Raw genomic sequence first — 19,950 nt, 5'->3', positions numbered from 1 at the left:
TCCTCAACGATCTTCACTCCTACCCTATTTCCCTCCTTTCTCCTCGCCTCTATCACCCGCCATTTCTCCTCTTCGTCTTTCAGCTTCACCAATAGCGTTAACCAAGCTCCTCTCTGTCCTACCACAAACACCTCCCTTACCGTCACCCTTATCTTTAATCCTTCCGTAAATACCTCCTTCACCTTCTACCAGTGCGAGCCCTTATCTCCCCATACCTCCTTCTCCACCCTTAAGATTACGTTCCTTTTCCTCTGTTCATCCTCGTTTCTCTCGCCCACCTCCGCCCACCATTTCTTCTTCACCCCCACACTCTCTTCGATGTCCTCCCTCTTCCTTTTGCCTCCATTTTGTTCCATTCTCTCTATCATTCTCTCCATTCTCCTTACCTTCTCCTCAAGCCCCTCTATCCTCTCCTCCTTCTTTTTATCCACCTCTTTTTTCTCCTTCACCATCTTCCTTACCTTCTCCTCCAACTCCTCTATCCTCTCCTCCTTCCTTCTCTCCACCTCCTTCTTTTCCTTCGCCATCTTCTTTGATTTCTCCTCCACAATCCTTCCCACCGCCTCCGCTATTATTTTCCCCTCTTCTATCCTGGGTAATCCTGGGTGATCTGTAACCAATTCTCCTATACACCCTTTCTTACTCTCACTACCTTACTTCTATCTCTTGACTCCCCCTCTTATTCTCTCTCCTTCCTTCTACCCCCCTTACGTGTACCTGCCTAATTCCACCCTTACTTACTTACTTCTCTCCTCTTTTCCTCGCTAATTCCTTCTCTCTCTTCCTTCCCCTCTTTCTCTTTTTTTGCTTCTTTTCCTTGGCTGCAGATTACTTTTCCGTCTCCTCTCACTTACCTTCGCTCGCACTGCTATCTTACTACCTGCCACGTGCCTTCGTCTCGCATTTCCCTCTCTCCTTCGACTATCGATCTATCGCTCCATCGATCCCGCCTATTTCCCAACGACAAGCGGTGCCAACCTTGTATGTATTATTTCCCCTCCCTTCGTCCTTTATTCCTCCATCTCCTTCCGCCTTCCTTGCTTCAGCCATTTCTCCGCTTCCCTTCTTTCTGCCACTGCTCTCTCCCCCTCCTTTCCTCTCTCTCTCTCCTCCCGCTCGCCACCTTCCCTCCTTCCTATTCTGTCTTCGCTCTGAAACAAAAACCCACTTCCTTTCCCCTCCCCTCCTCTTTACTCCAACCATCTCCCTCCGCCTCCCTTGCTTCTGTCCTTTCTCCGCTTCCCTCCCTTCTGCCACTGCTCTCCTCCCCTCCCTCCTTCTCTCTCCCTCCCCCCGCTCGCCGCCTTCCCTCCCCCCTGATCCGTCCCCGCTCCTCCCGCCTACCTCTTACTCACCTTTCTTCCTATGTCCCTCGTCCTCGCCAGTATCCATACCCTCGCCTCCACCGCTTTATCCTCGTCCATCTTCCCCCTTAATCTACTCCCCTAGCTCCTTTCTCCTTGCCTCCAAAGTCCAGCTCACGCACGCTCGTCACCTCTTCTCCTTCCTCGTTCTACCACTCCGTCGTTTCTCTCCTTCTCTTTCCATCACCTGTCTATCTGTCCGGCCTCTTCGGTCATTCGATCCATCGATCTGTCGCGACGCCTCCCTGCTCCGTTCCATACCTGCCGCGCCACCATCGACAATCCCTCTGTCTCGCGACAGATCGATCGATCGCCCGATCGATACTCCCTGCTGCCAACTCGCTCAGCTCCCTCGTTGTGTAACCTGGGCTGCTACCTCCATTCCTTCAATCCCGCCCTTCTCCCTAACCTCACTTTCTACGTGCCACTTTACCAACGATTCCCGTCTCCTCCAGACCACCTTCCGCTTCGCCTCCATTCTCCCGTCTCCCTTATCCACCCCCTTCAATCAACACCTTCCTCACCTCTCAATCTCTCCCTTCATCTCCTTTCACTCTGCTACCATTTATCCACCTGTTCCCCCGCCGAGGGCTACGGAGGAACTCCATTATGTTTTCTACTGTTACCTCTGTAATTCTTCATGATTCAATCTTTTATTCTATTGAAAATAAACTTTGTATTTAAACTCGAAAAAAAAACAGTGGTAATATTATACCACGAAAAAACCTAAGTAACAAGAGGTAGACGTAATCTTTGTATCTCGAAAAATACACTGAGAAAAAAAAATTGTTAATCCCAAGAAATATTTAGTCCGATACGTTCAACTAAACATTTTAGTTAGTTAACTAAATATTAGTTGTTTCAACAATTTATTTCGTTTCCTTAATCAAGAATTAATTAATTCACCTAATGTTTAGTTAAGTAACTAAAATGTTTAGTTGAACGTATCGGACTACATATTTCTTGGGATTGACAAATTTTTTTCTCAGTGTATGTTCTCTCTGTAATTGGCGCTGTAATTTAAAAAGAGATATCATTTCTTTTTTGTAATTGTAATAGATCACTTTAAGCGCGACTCATCTTTGATAAGGTAACGTAATTTTGTGATGTGTATCACTTGAGTTATAATTTTTTGGAAATAAAAATGCTACTGCTTAGGTTTTTTCGAGATTTTTCGAGATACAAAGATTATACGTCTACCACTTGTTACTTAGATTTTTTTGAGGTATAATATTACCACTGTTTTTTTTCGAGGTAACAACATATACACTACTATGCGTGTACTTGGCGCCTTTCTTTACCTTTTTTTTAAAAAAGGTAATTTTGTACAGATATCACGCCTTTTGTAGTATTACGCATTTTATAAACAGTATGTACAGGATGTTATTTCGAGGTATAATACTAGCACTTTGTTTTTTTCGAGGTAACAACATAATACATATATACTACTATGCGTGTACTTGGCGCATTTTTTTACCTTTTTTTGAAAAAGTTAATTTTGTACGGATATTGTTTATACTGTTATGTAACTGATGCTCGGTACGTGTTTACTGAGCTCCAATTTCATAGACATAATATCAATTGTTTAATTAATTAGGCAGAACGTTGAAATTAACTAGGCAGAAATTTAAATTAATTTTACATTTAACAAAAATAAAAGTGACTTGAAGGATTAGCCACTGATATTTTTCAACGTGCAAATTTTTTTTTGCACGTGCAATTTTACAACTGATTGCCAGACCCTTTCGCGAGATGCAACAACTTTTTTCGACAACATCTGGTCGCAGCATTTTTAATAATTATGTAATAACAAGTTATCTGTCAATGATCCAATTAAGAGGTCTGTATGTCAAACTACCTTCTTATCTCATATTGCCATGCAGGAAGGTAATTATGCAGTGTTTGATTGTTCGCACCATAATTCAACTGAAAACGATGATGAAGGAAATTAAATGCAAAATGATACTGTTAACAAAACAGCTACGTGTACTTTACACATATAAAATTAAACAAATAAAATTTAGACTGTCTTTTTGAAAAACATAGCGTCTTAATAAAGATAAAAAAAAATTATTTGCGCATTTTATAATACTAAAAACATTTAATCAAATTCCAATTATATAGTTAAATAAAATTTATAAAATATATATATATATATATATATGATTTTATGTCTTAAAAGACACAGTTATTTGGTCATCCTTATTTGATAAATAGATTATAAATAACATATTAAAAATACATAAGAGAAATGTATACAATAAAAAAGTGAATGATATAATTGTTCTTTATACATTCAAGAAATATATGGAAAGGCGCGCAAACGCGCTTTCCAATATTTTTTTATTCATTTATCTGTTAAACATTACAGATTGTTCACACAAATATCAGACGTTGAAATTTTTTAAAATAAAGGAAAGAATCTCCTTTTTCACGGCAATTTCACGGTAAACCTCGTTCCATGGACCGTACGTAAGATCTATAATTTCTTGAGCACGATTTAAATATCGTCGTGTTTTCTTCAACACGTTTCTGTAACAAATACATAATGCATTGCAATAAACGACAAACGGACGTAATTATAGTTCAGTATCAAGAGACACGGTAGTGTCTCGCGCCAAGTACACGCGAAGCGAGACGCACCGTGACTCTTTTACGCGAACGCACGAGTTGCGAGTACCCGAGATTTTGAGATCTTAATAACGAGTGAACGGATCAAGTTCTAAGTAGGCTTGATCGATAGCTTGGGTCGATTTACAAATAAGAGTGTTTTTATTTTTCCGCTACGTGCCCTACGAGCGGAGATATTACGATGCAAAGTCTGAAATGGTAAATTTTACAATTAAGATACGTCATCGTCGTCGTCGTCGCCGTACAGTTGCTTTTTTCCTCGATAGATGGCATTTGAGAACATGTCGAGCGTTCCCCCGGGTCCCCTCCATGACAGTGTTGCTACACTAAAAAGAGACAGCATATACGCGTACGTGTGCGCTCGTCGCTCAGTGCGTTCGCGCGGACAGCGCGCTGTCAGTCAGTTATATTAGGTACTTTCCATTTACATCAAAACTCAGATAATTCTCATTTGTGACGTCGTTCTATCCTTTTTGGCAATTAATGAATGATAAAGACAGAATGACGTCACAAGTAAGAATTATCTGAGTTTTGATGTAAATGGAAAGCATCTATTATAACCTAGAAATAATGACAGTCGTTCGTGACCGTCGCCGCGTGATAGATATAGTGATGATGTATATGTACAGGCCTCTCTCTCTCTGATAATAAAATACAACTGTGCCGTTGATATGTATGAAAATACTGCAATGTATTTCGAAGGACAAGTGTAGTACCGCAATTGACGTACAGATTGATTATTTTGACGATAAGAAATCGTCTTGCCGTTAAGTGTTGTTAAGATGTTAAGAAGTCGACTAATAATACAGGCCAATAATTCATTCTTCGTGCATTGAGATATATTAGTGTGGATATATCCGAAAAGCGGTCTATTGAGAAAAGATAATTTCTTAACGGTGTATCTTTGATATTTCTTATTCCAATGGCACTGGCAGGATCCGATTTGCCGCAAGTCCCGAATCCTCTGAAATCTATACAGAAATATTTAACAGTCGCGTTGAAGCACGACCAGCGAGATAACGTTGTCAGTTATTGGTGTAAGTACATATACATTCTAAATCATGATTCTAAAGATTTCTAAGAGAGACAAAGAGTTAATTATATATATATATATATATATATATATATATATATATAATTTACATACAAAAAACAGGTCGCCTGTATGCTCTTCAAACTGAATTGAAATTGTCCACCAAGACATCGGCGGAGACTAATTTTCTACTAAAGTTGACGGACTGGTTGGAAGCAACGAAGAAAGAACTGCATGACAACGAAGTTATTACTAACTATGTGGCCGCTCAATCGCATTTAGAAAATTGGGCCCTGAAGCTCTTTTTATATGCCGATAAGAACGATAGGGCTGCAAATTTTTCCAAGAATGTACTACAGAGCTTTTATACCGCTCAGATATTGTACGAAGTGTTGACGCTGTTTGGAGAATTGAGCGTGGAAGCGGTACAAAATCGGAAGTACGTTCAATGGAAAGCAGCTTATCTCAACAATTGTTTCACAAATGGAGAAACTCCGGTGCCAGGGCCAATGAAAGAAGCAGATGATGATAGTACTTCTATTAATGCGCATCGTCGCTCGTCGCATTGTTGCTCGGAAAAAAGGATTTCCCAAAAGAAAACGATTTACGAAGCTAAAGAAGATGACGTAAGTATAAATGCATATTTATAATATGTTTATTTTATTTTAATAATTTTTAATATATATATATTAAAAATATTTTAGATATGTTCTTCAGATATTTCCGTCCCTCCGGACACTACTGGCATTGTTGCTAGCCCTTCAAATACCGCCACTGTTGCCGGCCCTTCGCGTACCGCTACTGCTGCCGGCTCTTCGCGTACCGCTACTGCTGCCGGCTCTTCGAGTACTGCTGCTGCTGCCGGCCCTTCGAGTGCTGCTGCTGCAGCCAATCCTTCTAGTATCTCCACTGCTGCCGGCCCTTCGAGTACCTCTGTTTCTGTCGGCCCTTTGAGTATCGTTACTGCTGCTGGCTCTTTTCGAGTATCGCCGCTGCTGCCGGCCCCCTTCGAGTAACGCCGCTGCTGCTGGCCTGCTGATTCAGGTAAATTACACATATACATAATTGATTATATTTACATATGTATAATTGATGTTTATATTTATTATATTAATGACTTACTTTTTTTATTATAGCACGAAGAGGAAGGGGCACGAAATTTTTCCAAGAATGTACTTCAGAGCTTTTATACCGCTTAGATATTGTACGATGTGTTGACGCTGTTTGGAGAATTGAGCGTGGAAGTGGCACAAAATCGGAAGTACGCTCAATGGAAAGCAGCTTATCTCAACAATTGTTTCACAAATGGAGAAACTCTGGTGCCAGGGCCAATGAAAGAAGCAGATGATGATAGTACTTCTATTAATGCGTCGAATGACAACGATGGTAAATATTGGGTGTTTATCCTCACAAATTTGTCAAATTTTAATGAACATTTTATGACCATCAGATGAGCCTGAATCAAGTGTAAATCTTGGAAGTCCTAAGGATAATACTTTGCTAGACATTCCGTCTGTTCCTGCAAATCTGCCAACTACAAGAACGCAGTGGTTTGAATCAGAAGATGATGGGTATAAAACAGAAAGTAAGTCCTGTAATGTAAATTGATATATTCGCAAATGAGATAAAATGAATAAGTCTGGGAACACAAAAATGTGAAATAATCATTTTATTTCGAACACAATACAATTTTGTAGGTGGTGCCAAGTTGACGGTTGAACAAATTAGCAAGGTTCAAAAAATGATCAAATGGGCAAGCAGTACATTGGATTATGATGATGTAGCTACTTCTGTAATGAATCTTCGGAAAGCTCTGCATCTTTTAACTACTGGTCAGGAATCCGCATAGATGAAATGGATAGAAAATGCGTTCAGTAATGTCTTACTTATAATTAATTATGTTGAATTTGATGCTTGTATCGCGCCCAGTAAAAGATATTTTACTAATATTTCACAACTCTTGGGTACGAATAATAGAAGATAAATAAGAGGCATGGTTACAATTAGCTAGTCAAATCAACCTCTGCATATGGTGCACTTAAATAAAAATAGAAATTGTTGCAGTATTTTCCAGATTGTAACTATTGTTGTCCAAGATGAAAGATGTATAGTTAGAGTTTCATTATATTTATTGAAACTACTTTAAGAGTATTAATATTCATTTTAATAAAAGCTTTAGCATCGCTATTTTGTTTTCTTATTATTAATAAGACATTTTTGCGAGAAATCATTGTTATTTTACTAAATAAATAACGAAAAATGAACATTTAATTGAATATAATTGCTTTTACAAGCTTTAGGATTTAATAATCATGGCATTTACTACGTTTACGCGAGCGTTACTTCTGTATTAACTTACGATAATTCCTTCGCGTAAACGGGATTTTCCTTCGCGTAAACAGGATTTTGTAGTAACTTACGATAATTTACTCCGCGTAAACGAGTAAATTATCGTAAGTTACTACAGAAGTAACGCTCGCGTAAACGTAGTAATTGATAAACAAACTTGCAACAAAACTAGTTGTGTTTTATTTCATATGATTGTCTTAACTGTTATATGTATAAATAGAGAGAGATAATTTCTTTGACCCAGAGAATATCATCGTTTCCTTCCTTCCTACATATTACAAAGTTTTTGTATTGCACATCGAATCTTTATATATAAAAAGAATCCAGAAAGATACAAGTACACGCGAAGTGAAACGCATTGTTTGTGATGACTCTTTTACGCGAACGCACGAGTTTTACGATTTTAGATTCATAGGCACGCCTTCGTGCGTACGCGCGTATGCGCGCGTTGTCGCACCTCGCCTCGCGATATCGCGCGGCTATGCGCGGCAGCGCAACCGCGCAACGACGAGCGTCTACGATACGTTGCGTTGAGCAACGATGATCGCGTTCAGGAAACACAACTGTTGAGTGAGCGCATTATGATTGGTTCTTACACTTAGATCCAGAGAAGAACTAAAGGTAAGAACCAACTTAGATCCAGAGAAGAACCAAAGGTAAGAACCAATCATTTTAAAGAATCACTGACCGCTCACTCAACTGTTGTACAAGTTTCCTGAATGCGGCCGATGTGATGAGCAATGATGATGACTTTGATGCACAATGGTCGCGTTCAGCAGACCAAGCCGCTCAGTAGCAATCGAACGTGATTGGCTCTTTTAGAACCAACAAATCAACGCAGAGTGTTGATAAGACAAACTCAACAGTTGTGTTTGCTGAACGCGCTCAATGAAAAATCCGATGGCAGAGAACGAGACGTTTGTCGTGGTCATGGACGTAAAATAACGCAGAGGAAAACGTAAATCGTGAGATAAGCTATTGTATACATATGTATGTACATACAATAGCCTTTTACGACTTACGACGACTTAGTGCTGGTCTACAACCTTGCTTTAAAGGATATTTAAGCTCTAGAGCCCCGGCCCCATGGACTGTTATTTTCCGCGTAACGCGTATCGCGTAACCAATCAGAGACGTTTCGCATTTTCTGTTACGTATATTCATACTTGTGATTGGTTAGGCCCGGTCTACAATGAGTCGTATGTCGGAGTCGAATGTCGCAACGTAGCCGATGGTCCAATGAGAGAATTTCTTTTTCGGAAACGAATTTTCCTCATTGGACCATCGGCTACGTTGCGACATCCGACTCCGACATACGACTGATTATAGACCGGGCCTTACGCGATACGCGTTACGCGGAAAATATCAGTCCCTAGGGCCGAGGTCTAAGCCGTAAGAAATTGACCAATCACAATCGAGTATTCTCCTCACATTTCATTGTGATTGGTCAATTTCTTACGGCTTAGAGCTTAAAATGTTCTTTAAAGTAATTAAGGTTGTAGACCAGCACTTACGTTTATCTCTGCTTAATTAACGTTCACGACTACGATATATGTAAGCGCTTAAGCAGGACACACACACTTTTCGTATTGTAAAACCGGCTTTAGTTTTTCACTGGATCTAACGAATTGCCATAACTATAAACGTAAAACGTAAATATAAGCTGAAGAACCAATCAGTATATTGCTTTAACTTTATGTATTCTAGAAGACGATAGAAATGATAATACAGTTGGCCATAAGCAGAAGTAAGTACGATTTCAACCGGTTGAAATCTTATCTTACTTACTTCTGCTTACGGCTCATTTTTATCGTCTTCTAGAATACATAAAGTTAAAGCAATAACAATATACTGATTGGTTCTTCAGCTTATATGTTTACGTTTTATGTTTATGATTATTATGGCAATTCGTGTGCGAAAGCCTTTAGGCCGATATTCATAGTCGCTTCTTATTTTAAGACCGTCTTAAGTAATGTCTTAAAATGCTAATACGACTTTGTGATTGGTTAATGACATCTTAAGATTGTAATTACTTAAGGTGATCCTAAAGCCAAATTACCGACAATTGCAGGGAAGGGTCTAGCTTTGCGTAGACTGCACAGAACTTAATTTTTTTTACACAATTGAAGTATGCACGAAAACACATCGCGCGAGTGTTGATTTCAAGACAAAAATCGAAAACAATTACAAAAATACATTATTTATGAAATGTATTTATGAAATGAGGACACCTGCGTTATTCTTTGACAGATGTACCGCCCCAGTCAAACTCCCCGCCTGGCAGTGTCCTCGAATCGGATCACGCGGGAGTATTAACGGCGATTGGCCGCGAGGCCTCACGCCACTCTGACACGCTTGGCTCTAGAACACCGTGACCGCCGGGGCACGAAGCCCTCGGGGCACGCGCTCCGCCTAACCGAGTAAGTAAGGAAACGATGAAAGTAGTGGTATTTCACCGGCGATGTTGCCATCTCCCACTTATGCTACACCTCTCATGTCTCCTTACAGTGCCAGACTAGAGTTCATTATTTATGAAATGTATTTTTGTATTTTTGTCGATTTTTGTCTTGAAATCAACACTCGCGCGATGTGTTTTCGTGCATACTTCAATTGTGTAAAAAAAAATTAAGTTCTGTGCAGTCTACGCAAAGCTAGACCCTTCCCTGCAATTGTCGGCAATTTGGCTTTAGGATCACCTTAAGACGGTCGTAAATATAAGATCTGACTATGAATACCGGCCTTAGATCCAGTGAAGAACTAAAGGCAAGAACCAATCATATTACAGAATTACTGAGCGTTCACTGGTCTGTTTTGTCTGCTGAACGCGCCCAATGTTTCCATTTTACCAATGTTACCATTTTATAAAAATTTTCTGATCAACCAATCAATGCTATGCACCACAAAAGCGAAGGCGCCACAACACGAAAATTGCGTTTCGCAATTGTTGATGCCGTTGGGCGATGGTTGTTAGTCGTGTCGTGATAGTCGTGATATTAGTTATAATAAAATCATTGAATCCAGCCCGGATCGAGTTCGCAAAGGAAGCAGAGAGACACGTAAGTGAAGTCTATTGTAGTTGTGGACAAATTAAGCAGAGACAAATGTAAGAGTTTCCGCACAAGACTCGTGTGATAGCGTAGTATTATAACGTAACATGGGTCAACGCACAAGAAACGTATCGGTTACGGCGTTATATGCTCATACTTAATAAATGCCTCGGATCGAGATTGATTCTCTCATGCAGTCTCTCACGTATAACGCCGTAACCGATACGTTTCTTATGCGTTGAAACTGCACGTTACGTTACGCTACGTTACTATACGAGAGTCTTGTGCAAAGGCTCTAAGTCGTAAAAGACTATGTATGTACCACGCGGTCATTAATGTCTTCTCACCTGAATCTGAGATTTCTATAGTGCATGTAACGTGCACTATAGAATTGCACTATCTCAGATAAGAAGCATTAATGACCGCGTACAATAGCTTGTCACGACTTACGTTTTTCTCTGTTATTCAGTTATTGTTGCTTATCGTATTGTCTTCAAGCACAATTCTCTTACTAGTTTAAAAGTTATTGTAGTTAAGGATGTATTGGAGGTATTTCAAACCCTGGCTGGGGTAATATTTTTTCGCAATAAAATTTTAAACTATTCAACTTAGAAATTACATCAACTGACCAAAAGTGATGGTCGAAATTAATAATGTCTCGATTTGATCCGAAAAAAAGTGCTGTGTGAATCCGACAAAGTGAGTTGGCTCACAGTTTTTTCTATGTTCATATCGGAAAGACGTTATATATTGCCAGTTACAGTCGATTTAAGTTACTTTAATTGTATTTCAAATATATTCAGAAAGTGCTGTAAATTGTTTCTAAATTAAATTAAAAATACTCTGTAAAATTTTGAAGTTATTTAAGAGTTATTTAAGTTTAAAGTTGATAAAATTAACATTATCCCTTATAGAGAATCGACATTTTTGCTGTAAATATAAATAAAATATAAATAAACTATTAAGATATTTCTTAAACTTTTTTTATGCGTAAAACATACATCATTGATATTGTATTTTAAGTTTTAAAATTTTTTGCAACAAAACAATTTTTTTAATTGTTTAAACAATACTAATTATTTAAATAATAAAAAATCATACTGAAACTGTTAACGGTATTACCTTCTAACATATAAAAAATGTTGAGTTGTTTGACATACATGCAAAGTCTTCTTTTATTGAAAATTTAACTTTTAGCAAGGACTGTACGACCTATACATCCTTAAATTCTTTTCTGATCCAAAATAACTTTTATATTAAATGTTATATGTTTATTCCACAGAAAGTTCCTGCTGCAACAAAACCCGCTGTATCAATGAAAAAAAAGAACATTACCGTAAGTTACCCACACTTTTCTAGCTTACACTATTTTTTTCAGATCATTTAAAACAATATACCGATTGTTCTGTCATCTCAGACACTATACATATATATATATATATATATATATTGTCACGACTTTTTCACTCCCGGAGCGGTCCGGGGCGTGTGCCGGATCAAAAGGGGAAAGGAGAGCGGGATGATAGGCCTCTCCGGTGATTCTCTCGCACCTCCGACACTCCGCGAAACGATTTTAATGTTGGGCGCCAGACGCGTGAATTCGCGTCCACGAAGTCGCGAGAAACCAAAAACGAGACGCAAAACGAAATAGGTCGGTGTGCGAGGGAATGGCTAGCTCGACCTAATAGCAGGGCGGGGTTGATGGAGGGCAGCGCGGTACTTGGCGGGGTGACGCAAAATAATTAAGATCACGAACTCAAGCGATTAACAAATAAAAGATAACATTTATTCTGTAGTAATTCTCGGATGAAACAGTAAATGCCAATTTGGCTTTCCAAATTAAAAGCAAGTAGCAGGTGGTAGATAACGCGGGCGTCAAATTTTGAATACAAAATATGATAACGCGGACGCCAGAAATAAACGGAGAATGACGTTAACTCAGTAGACGCGCGGAATGCGCCGTTAGTAAGCGAAATAACGCGAGAAGAGAACTAAATTTCTAAATCACCGAGATTATAGAAGTTCACAGATAATAATAGCAGAAGATTACGCGGACAATTAATATAGAGTAGCGGTCAAATTACGACCGAATACGGCGTAACTGGAATAAACGAAATAATACATGAAATGCCGCGAAATGATAGTGCGCCACGCTCAGAACGCGTGAACGCCAGGTTCAAACCCGTGCAGGGATTCTGTCGCCGGAAGAATCTTAACCTAACGCAAGTAATAATCTTAATCTAACGCACGTAATAATCTTAATCTAACGCAAGTAATAACCTTACTCTAACGCGAATAATAGTTGGAATCTAACGCAGAGAACGAACGTGACGCGAGTAACGTCCCCAACGCAAGACGGAACGAACGCAACATGTGATATCGCCAAGGATATCCTAACGCGAGGAATAAGGCGCCGAGGCGCTCAACGTAACGCGAAATACTAAACGGACGCGAGGAAATAAGCGGGATTACCGCGAGCAATACTATAACTAACGCGAAATTACCGATTTATCCTAACGCAGGGAATTGAGACTAACACAAGTAATCCTGATCGAACGCAACACACGCGATCGCCAGCGACAGTTCAACGCGAAAAATGATACGCCGAGATACTCAGCATAACGCAAAATACTCGAATTAACGCGAGAAAGATTACGGAATTACCGCGAGTAAGAGGTAAACGCAAGTAATATCCGAATGCCAATAATGGCTTAACGTAACTAATCAGGCAACGCGAGCAATATTCTACCGCAATTAATAACGCGAATGATTTTCTAACGCGAGAAAGTCAGTCGACACGATATCACAACGCAAGTAACATGTCGACGCGAACGACATTTCAACGCCAATACTATTCTAACGCAGATGATTGAACGCAATTATTCCCAACGCGAGACGCAACCGAACGCAGCGAATATTCTCACGCCATTAAGGTCGTGCGTGGAATCCAAGACCGGACGAATTACTACGCACCATGAAATCCGCGGTCACGAACACGAAGGTCGCGAGGAACGGCGTATTCACGACATCGAAAGTCGCCATTAACGCGCCTATCACGATCTCCAGGAGTCGGCGAATTTCGGTCGCGATCCCACGGCCACGAGACCATTCCGGTGCCCCTCGCTCTCGCTATCGATCGCTAGACATGCCTGGTCGGCGAACACGCTAATTATCGCGAATATTCCCGAGCGAGAGCGCGACCCGGGGAGCGGTGTCGTGGCTTTACATCGAATATTACCGAAGCAACCTCACCGTTGGTCGATTCTCTCCCGAGGATCCTCGCCGTCGTCCCAAGGGTCGAGAAGGTAGTTGCCAGGAGTCGTACGAAACCTCGAAGTGCTACTCAAGGGCGAAGAGCGCGATATCGCGATGGAACTTTTACGCGCGTCGGCTACCGAGGACGATCCAAGAATTCTCCCAAAATTTCGTTCGATGGCGGAATCGATAGCGCGCCCCACCCCGGGCGTACGCGGCCCCGCGACGTTGGAGCGCGAACCAATGAGGGGTGAGCTCGCAGGCTCGCGGTGGATTCTTGCGTAGGGCCGTGAATTACGGCTTTCCGCAGGGCGCTAAACGGCCCTTCGTTCGCGCGGCGATTTTCGGGATCCTTTCCGGCAGCGGACGGGACGGGATTGCCTCCGTTTTCCTCCTTTTTCGGTCCGGAAACGGTGGCCAACCATTCCGGCATCCGGTCAGTAGTGCGAGGAGGGCAGGTGAGCTGATTTTGCCCCGGCGTCCCGGGGCCCTGCCATCACGGATCCGCCCGCCGCTGTGTCACGCGCCGTGCGTGTGTCTTCCCGCGCTCCGTCGCTCTCGGCGGCCCGCGAGCTGTCGCTTCGATCCGCTTTCCGTCGTCCGATTTCTCGCCTCTGTCCTTTCCGTCGACTCCGTTTTCCGCGATCCTCTGCATCCTCTCAGGAAACTCCGGTCTTCGGCTCGGTGAGGCGCCACGCAAATGATACAAAATAAAATAAAAGGGATCAGTAAATGCAACGCGATTACAATATGCCCCTGGAGATCTCGCATCGATTCGTTGAACCGTCCTCGGGCGTGAAAAAGGTCGCGAAACCCGCGCCTTGTGACGGCTGCGGGGCGCTGCAACGATGCAGCGAAACTGCAACGTCACAATATATATATATATATATATATATATATATGTATGTATAGTGTCTGATATGACAGAACAATCGGTTCTTCTCGCAACACTGTATATTGTTTTTAAAAAATGTTTTTTCTAATTTAATTAATATATATTTATATACAATAAATATCACTACAATCGTGTGTTTATGAATCGCGTCATTAAATTAGAAAAAACATTTTTTTAAAACTATCAAAAAACCCTTCTCGCGATGGTAGTGTATATATACGTAATAAACTATCCCATTTTATATAATACTCGCGAATATCTTCAAGGATGTATTGGCTATACAATACCAGCTAAAAGCTAAAAGTGATCGAAATGTAAACTGCAGAAAACGACAAAAATCAAACGATCAACAACAAAAAATTTTGTCGTGAATACGCTCTGAAACCAACTTTAACCCTTAAATGCCACCCGGGGTCCAGCGGACCCCAGACCCTTTAGAATGATATATTTTCAAATGTTCCTGCCAAAAATGGAGCTCATATTTATTTATTTATTATTTTTTATTTTTTTGATTTTGGAGCCAATATTTTAACTGTTGGCGATCTTAATTTTTTATACTATGTTGAAATTGAAATTTTAACAATATAAGCATTTTATTCTCTTTTCTAAGCCTTGAACAACATTGAAAATAATTTTCATAACTAAATATAAAAAAATCAATAAGTAAGGCGACATTTTTCATGCTGGGGTTTTTTAGACCCCATGTGTCATTCTTTAGATCGGATTTGGCTTTATTCCGATAGCAAGTGTCATTACCAGTATAATTTCTCTTTCGAGTAAAAAATGTTTTTTTTTTTTTTTTAGATTTTTTGGTGACTATATTTTACAATTCGAAATTTTTTAAGCTCCTTGAAGATAACCTTATACAGGACTATTGTGTGATTATTAAGGTCATCAGGAGTCCTGCATGTCTTAATCTCCTCTTTTTGCTAACTATTTTAGCACTAAAAAACTATATATTAAGGTTTTTACCTCAAGCTACGTATGCTAGAGATAGGAAAATTGTTTAAAGGTTCGACTTTTTACTTTATAATTAATATATCGCATATATCATATCGCTCGGGTCGAAGAATGTGTCAAATAATAATTGTGCATAATTGCATTGTCTACAAAAGTTGATTTGTAACTTACTTAAGTTGCAACTTAATTTTACATCGAATAGTTAACTTACAAAATTAAAAACAAACACAAATATTTAATATTGTAAAATGTAAAAAAACGAGTAAAATCATTAAAAACTGATGATAAAGTTGAAAATCGGCTCAATTTTTCTCTAAAATATGCAATACAAGTTTGCAAAATGACAATGCAATTATGCACAACTTTTATTTGATATATTTTCTGATCCGAGCGATACGATGCGATATATTAGAATAATCTAAAAAGTCGCACATTTAAATATTTTTCCTACTTCTAGCACACCTTGCTTGAGGTAAAAAAGTATGTTACTTGTAATGTCAAGATTAAAAGGTTGACAGAAAAAATGGTCAGATAACAATTTATTCCAGCTTAAATCTTTTGCCGATTAGACTACTTGCATAGTTCTTGAGATATCTGCGTGTATTATTTAAAATGAGAGATATCGCGTACATTTACGTTTATATTCTTATGTTTGTATGTTTTTTTGTGACAGACAAACAAATGTAACGAGACTACGAAAGTAACGGGTTTTAAAGTGATTGATAAGAATAATACAATAAAGGAAAATCAATTGCATGTCGAAGATTTAAAGAAACAGGTAAATTATTAGATATTTTATTTACGATTTAATCATGACTATTGCGAAATTGGATCATTTACCGTTTCAAATATTTAGATACGCGATTTCAAATCCCAAAATGATTTACTGCGCTCGGAAAACAATAAATTGAAGAAAAACATTAAAGATAAGAAAAACGTCTTAAATGACGTAATGCAATTAAATGTGTCCTTGCAGAAACATGTAATAGACAATTTTGGCGAACTAAAAGGTAAATTCATATACTAGATTGTTTATTATTTTAGTGATAAAAAGAATGTATGCCTTTCATGTTCTATTTGTATATATGTATACATTGCAGCTATCGTAGCAGATTTATGCAAAAAAATGCTGAGAAGGGACATACGAATCCCGGTGAACTACCCGTAGGGTACAGAAGTGCAGAAAAAAATTTGGTACTTTAACAATGCCTTTTTGTCAACATCTATATTCAGTAAACTTTATCTGGTAATCCATTAACATATTTTTATGTTTATTGTATTTGTTTAGATGTATTTCGGTCACGACGTTTGGATAACAAACTGTCAATATGATAGCATTGCTGCAATCAGTAAGTCAAGTGCAATGTTCGTAAAAAAACATGGCAATTGCTGTTTTTGGAACAGCCGTGTTAAAATGCAGTTCGGTGACAGGGACACAGTCCAATAGGATAAAAAACAAAACGAAGAAAGAACCCCGACCAAAACTTGATCCAGCTAAATTATTGGCTGTAAGAGGTAATATAATCTTTTTCATAATTTTTTTAGTATACATATTGTACATAATATTAATACGCTTATTAATAAGATCATAAATATAAAATGCAGTCCTAAAAATTCTTGTTACAACTATAAGTAAAAAAGGTGCAACCTGCGTTTTATTTATTTGTATATTTTTATTATGATCCATTTACTTATATATTATACAAATATACAAAATAAATATATTTGCATATTAGACACTCTTCGGTATTGGCTAACCAATGAAAAGGGTTATGACGAAGTAGCCATTGAATTCAAATTGCAACAAGTTGGCACGCACATAAGCCATAAAATATACGAATTAAATAGAATATGTGGTAATAAAAAGGCAGTGCATGATCATCCAGACGTAACAGAAGGTAATATATACCAAATTCTTATGAAATAATTTAATAATGTTAACATTTTACTTATATTTTTAATTATCAGTAGGTGTTACTGACGGTAGCGTTGCCATCAACTACTGTGAAACTGACCTATTGGCAGATAAAGATGGCGATCACGAACAATTGGATATGGCAGAAAAAGACCGCGATCACGATTCGTTGAACAGAAGCGAAAATGATGAAGCCAATTCGGAAACTGCAATAAACGATGAAAACGCGGAGGAATCTTTTGAAAATAGTGGAGAAGAGGAACACACACTGTAAGTTTTCGAAAAAAATATATAATTTAGAATTATATTGTTGAGAACTATAATAAATTATCAAAGCTAATTCTTGTTGAGATTTTGATGTCACGAATATAACTTCCGTATAATATTTATGTTTGTCATTGCACAAACATGTTAGATCATATTAGTAATCAGATTCTCGCTGTGACGACTTTCTAGGAGCAGCGTCTAATATTAACCAGACATCTCAATTATAATGCTATATTTAATTTGGACTAAAATTAACGTATTATTTACGCGATAGAGACTAATCTGTATTTTTTATGTGCTTTTTCAGGTTAACCGGAAATCAAGACTGCACACATGCTGGAAAGCTGTGAAATTTAGTTAAAAATACGAAACAAACTAAGGAGATATAATTTTCAATTGGATAATCTGTCTCATTATATCAATTTTTCAATTCTACCTCGACGCCTCGTCCCGTGAGAAACCCCATGGCGGTAGCGCCGTCCAATCAAAGGGGCCCCCGAAGCAGTCCCGGGTCTCGATAACAGAATGCGGGCCCAACACTGGACTACGAAATGCAAGTTCGATGAATCGAACTTGTGAGAAACCGAGCAAGTACCCGTCATCGCGTGGTGATTAATCTATTAATCGATTAATCGCTCTCTCTAGAGCGTCGCGATACCAACTTGTCCTTAAAGTTCGACTTCCATTCTTAATTTGCAATGTAACCAACTTAAAATACATTCAATAAAATCTCCGTTAGTAACTATATATGTTTCTTGATAACTATAATTATACGTTAATATATATATGTATTATATATATATTATTATATATGTTAATATCCGTATTAAGTGGATCAAAAATTTCTTAACCATATTCGACTTAATGTCCATCATAAATAAAAAAAATTTTCCATAATTTTTATTTTATTTATACTTTCTACATTTCTATTTATTTATATCTTTCTTCGTTCCTTGATTGCTTTCTTGACTATACAAAATACCCTTAATCTATAAATACCACCCTGCCAGTTCCATATGACAATTCATATCCAAATAAAATTTGCTTCCATGTGTGTCCTATCTTTATAAAGCTATATCTATTACTGAAATAGTGTACATCTTTAAAATGCTCGAATTAAAAATATCTTCTTTCTTAGTAATAGTTCCCATTATCTTTATAAACATTTATTTTATATTTAGTTAAAAGTTATAAGTAATTTTGGATTGAGAATGAAAAGAATATATCGAAAGAATACATAAGAAACGAATGTAGTCACACGACAGGGTGTGATAGATTCGTAAACTATTTACGGAGCAACAAGTTAAATCCCATACAGCACAGAAGTTGCAGTTCCATTGCTGCAATATTGCAAATTCTGTGCTGTATGGGATACATTGGAAAATAAAGGAATTTTGCATAGAAAACGATAGAAATACATTGGACAGACAGATAGAATACGATAATTGCACATGATAGGATCGCGTCCTATTTTTCGTTCAGTAAGTGATTAAATTGGAAAAGTAAGAAATTTTGGATAGAGAACGATAGCACTACATTGAAAAAAAGATAGAAAATGATAGTGTAGGTTCATGATTCGACGTGATAGATTTGTATATGATTTTTTAACTAGTATATTTCTGTATTGAAACCGAAAGGAATTTTGGTACAGAACGATAAGTACGGCATTAGCAGAATAGATAGAAAACGATAGTGTGGACTCACGATAGAACGTGATAGAATGGCGTACCATTTTTCGTTTTATTAGTGACTATATAGAAAACGAAAGAAATTTTGGATAGGGAACGATAGCACTACATTGGAAAAACAGATAAAAAATGATAGTGTAGGTTCATGATTCAACGTGATAGATTCGTATATGATTTTTTAATCAGTATATTTCTGTATTAAAACCGAAAGGAATTTTTGATACAGAACGATAAGTACGGCATTAGCAGGATAGATAGAAAACGATAGTGTTGACTCACGATAGAACGTGATAGAATGGCGTACTAGTTTTCGTTCTATTAGTGACTATATAGAAAACGAAAGAAATTTTGGATAGGAAACGATAGCACTACATTGGAAAAACAGATAGAAAATGATAGTGTAGGTTCATGATTCGACGTGATAGATTCGTATACGATTTTTTAATCAGTATATTTCTGTATTGAAACCGAGAGGAATTTTTGATACAGAACGATAAGTACGGCATTAGCAGGATAGATAGAAAACGATAGTGTTGACTCACGATA

The 19,950-nt window shown here is 38.3% G+C and overlaps 1 protein-coding gene and 1 pseudogene across 1 annotated transcript; both read left to right on the top strand.

The window, feature by feature from the left end:
* The first annotated feature begins 3,807 nt into the window (after positions 1-3,807).
* LOC139781568 (uncharacterized) lies at positions 3,808-7,625 on the top strand. The gene is made up of 6 exons (XM_071720409.1): positions 3,808-5,032; positions 5,152-5,654; positions 5,733-6,041; positions 6,228-6,414; positions 6,479-6,613; positions 6,726-7,625. The coding sequence occupies exons 1-6, from the start codon at positions 4,918-4,920 to the stop codon at positions 6,875-6,877; spliced, it is 1,401 nt and encodes a 466-aa protein (XP_071576510.1). The 5' UTR covers positions 3,808-4,917; the 3' UTR covers positions 6,878-7,625.
* A 3,827-nt stretch (positions 7,626-11,452) lies between these two features.
* On the top strand, positions 11,453-18,463 carry LOC139781557 (uncharacterized; annotated as a pseudogene).
* Positions 18,464-19,950: the final 1,487 nt, after the last annotated feature.

Source organism: Temnothorax nylanderi, unplaced genomic scaffold (assembly GCF_030848795.1).
Source record: "Temnothorax nylanderi isolate EJ_2023f unplaced genomic scaffold, tnyl_v1.0 TNYL_tig0346_pilon, whole genome shotgun sequence".
In the NCBI taxonomy this organism is placed as follows: domain Eukaryota; kingdom Metazoa; phylum Arthropoda; class Insecta; order Hymenoptera; family Formicidae; genus Temnothorax; species Temnothorax nylanderi.
Note: the sequence above shows the minus strand (reverse complement) of the source record. Positions and strands in the feature narration are given on the sequence as shown.